Source organism: Pygoscelis adeliae, unplaced genomic scaffold (genome assembly GCF_000699105.1).
Source record: "Pygoscelis adeliae isolate BGI_AS28 unplaced genomic scaffold, ASM69910v1 Scaffold38, whole genome shotgun sequence".
NCBI classification, from domain to species: Eukaryota; Metazoa; Chordata; class Aves; order Sphenisciformes; family Spheniscidae; genus Pygoscelis; species Pygoscelis adeliae.
Window position 1 is genome coordinate 8906843 of NW_008825614.1, and position 2906 is coordinate 8909748.

The following is a 2906-nucleotide window of genomic DNA, read 5'->3' on the forward strand; positions in this document are numbered from 1 at the left end:
AGTACTTTCTGCTTTGCTGCTGCTAAGAAGTGAATATAGCCAAGGGATAAAGAAAGGTGGGGACTCAGCTCCTCTCCTCAGGCAGCAGGGCAGTACAGATTTGCACAAAATTTGTTCTACTGGATAGGTGCTGCTCTACCCCCAACTGCACCGGTTTCACTGAAAGAAGTCTAAGATGACCAGTTATGCCATTTTATGTTTTCTAGAGCATACATTTCTCCTATCAGAAAGGCAGGGAGAAAGGTAGTGTACTAGCAGAAGGGACAATGCCATGAGTGTCCTGTCCTGGTTTCAATTCCTGGTCCTGGTTTCCTTGTTCCCCCATGATGACAGGAGCTGGAAGTGCACTCAGGCCCTGGATCCAGAGGGGTGGAGGTGGGGGTGAGGAGGGAAGGAGGAAGAAGACAAGAGAAAGAGGAGGACACGTTATGCTCCTGAGCAATTCCTGCTATTCAGTCAACCAACCATTGGGTTGTGTCTCGGTTGCAGAGGACAGGAAGGAGGACAGCAAGTCATCCGTCACACGTTCCGTCACCTCTCCCCACTCCCCTCAAACCCTCACCCTTATCCTGAAAAATTTCAGTGTGATATGATTGTAAACAGTTAAGGATTCCTCCAGTGCTAAGCCCACTACAAGCTGGGCCCACCCCCTCCCCCATTATGTACAATACATTCACCAACAACAGAAATTTATTTAAAAAGGCAACAGGTTAAAGTCTGTAAACTGGATCCAGCTCCAAAACACACACGTTAATACTACAAGTAAAATTCCATCATCATCCTCTTCCACCCTGAAAAATATACCTGAGTTTAGCAGTCAATGAAAGTTTCCGCCCCCACCCCCGCCCTCCCCACCCAAAAAACCCCTCAAACCCTGAACGAGACGCAGTCTCCGGTCACAGAAAGCCACTAGTTTGCGAAGCTCGCCCTGCAGTGGCGAGCCAGCTGCTCGGCTGGCTGGGGCCCAGCACCGCTCCAGGTTTCCAACACAAAAGCCGTTGCGGCACCATGTTCCACGGACCCAGGAAGCTACATGCTGCTTGGGTGAGGGGAGGGTGGGAGGAAGGCCTGCCCCTCCTCCCCCTTGTCCAAATCACGTGTGGCTTTCGTCTTCGTGAAGTCCGTCCTTCCTCGGACTAGCTCTGGAAGAGGAAGAACAAGAGTTGGAGGCTTTAACTGGCAGCTTTAGAAAGGAATAACCTCATGATTGCATGCAACCAGTTCAAAGCTTAACACTATCGTTCCACCTAGGTTACGTTTTACAGTCAGCTAAGACTATAGAGACATCCCCAACTCCTCTGCAGAGCAGCAGTTCACTTCCCAGCTTCTTCCAGTGCTTCCTACTCTCATCCAAACACCTCACTCCTTTAACCAGTGGGAAGAGAAAGACTTGCATATCAACTCTGCTCTCTCTAGCGGCTCTTACTTGATCCAGAGGCAACGCTGATGGTTTTTGTGACGTCAGATCTTCCCGGGACATGGTTGCTGTAGGCATCTTCGGGAAGGGAACTTGAGCCTGATGCATTTGCATTCTGGAGCCAGGTTGAATGGAGAGAGTTTTAGCATGTGAACACCAAGAGCAAATCCCATCTACTTGGTTGAATGCATACATACAACATTCACATACAAGCATGCATCTCGTGTATTTTTCGTTCCGGCTTCCCCCCAAAACACCACCTTTAATCCATGCCACTCTCCAATGGCTTAGTTGTAAGCCAAGCTCCCTGAATACTAGAAGAAGGACTGTCACGCTGAGACTATGACAAAACAGTAACAGTCGAAGCACATTTATAAAATCTGAACAGGGAGTTTTTGGAGTAGCAGAATTTTCCACTCGGGAATAAAATGTGATATGCACAGTCTCAGTGAGAGGTAATTTTCTGTGACGGAAATTTGAGATAGAGAGGGAGGGCAAAGCAAGAGGAGGGGTAAAAGGGGGCAACATTAAAGGAGTTCATAACAAGAGGCTAACCACTTTAGTTAGCTACTCTGCTCCACTATGAGAAAGATGCAATAAAATTCTTGCAAAGAAAATGGCAAGAGCCCATTTGATTAAGAGATGCACAACCCTGGATGACACATTAACAGAACACTGTCAGATAAAACAAAGCACTGGTGTGGGGATGGATGGGACAGGCTAACAGGTCTCCATGATAGCGATTGCTACTTGTTTTAAGGAGCTGCAACGAGACTCTGTCTCCATCTTAAGAGACCTCTTACTCCAGGAGTCTGAGTCACCTGTTAGCCTCTTAACAGCACTTGCCATCTCCTCTGACTTCAAGCCATGTCCTTTCAAGGATATCCAACACTTATCGTCACCCTGGCATCACCCCCCTCCCACCTTGCCTTCTCGCAGAAAACACGATCTTACCCCGAAGGTCTATACAAGTCCTGGGGTGGCCCCCCCATGCCACCTCCACTGCCTCTCTGCTCCATCAGCAAGGCCTGAAAGTGACCTACGTTCTCCTCCCGGCAGCGGTACAGGGGTCCCTCCTGAGAGAGGCCATTGGCCTGGCCGGAGGCCGGATGATGAGACAGGTGAGCATTCATGGGTGATCCATACGTCCTGGGCTGGAAATGACTGGCAGGATGCCGGGATGCATAAGGAGAGCCAGTCTGTAGCATCACCCCATGGGGAGGGAAAGCCGACGGGCCGAATCCCATCCCCGAACCCAGGTGCGGTGGGGGCGCTCCGTAGAGGAACTCCCCCGCTGCCACTGAGCTTTGCCTCTTCGTGGCCGCGTTGTGGTTGTCCAAATCAAGGAACTCTTTGGGACTCTCCGGCCTTTCCTGGGACTCCTCAGACTTCTCGTCTTCAGGCCCCAGATCCTGCCCGTCGCTCGGAGAAACCTCTTTGGCACTCGCTACGTCCATGCGGTTGGGAGAGGCCAGGGCGGCGCTCAGTG

General features: G+C 50.6%; 1 protein-coding gene across 1 annotated transcript in view; it reads right to left on the reverse strand.

Moving 5' to 3' along the window:
* Nucleotides 1-951: 951 nt before the first annotated feature.
* The window catches only part of CECR2 (cat eye syndrome chromosome region, candidate 2), a 47585-nt gene continuing 45630 nt past the window's right edge, over nucleotides 952-2906 (reverse strand). The window contains exons 19-21 of the mRNA XM_009333021.1: nucleotides 2372-2899; nucleotides 1427-1532; nucleotides 952-1142 (exon numbers count right to left, since the gene is read on the reverse strand). Coding sequence (XP_009331296.1) covers nucleotides 1137-1142; nucleotides 1427-1532; nucleotides 2372-2899 — 640 coding nt within the window. The 3' untranslated portion in view covers nucleotides 952-1136. The remainder of the gene's footprint in view (nucleotides 1143-1426; nucleotides 1533-2371; nucleotides 2900-2906) is intronic.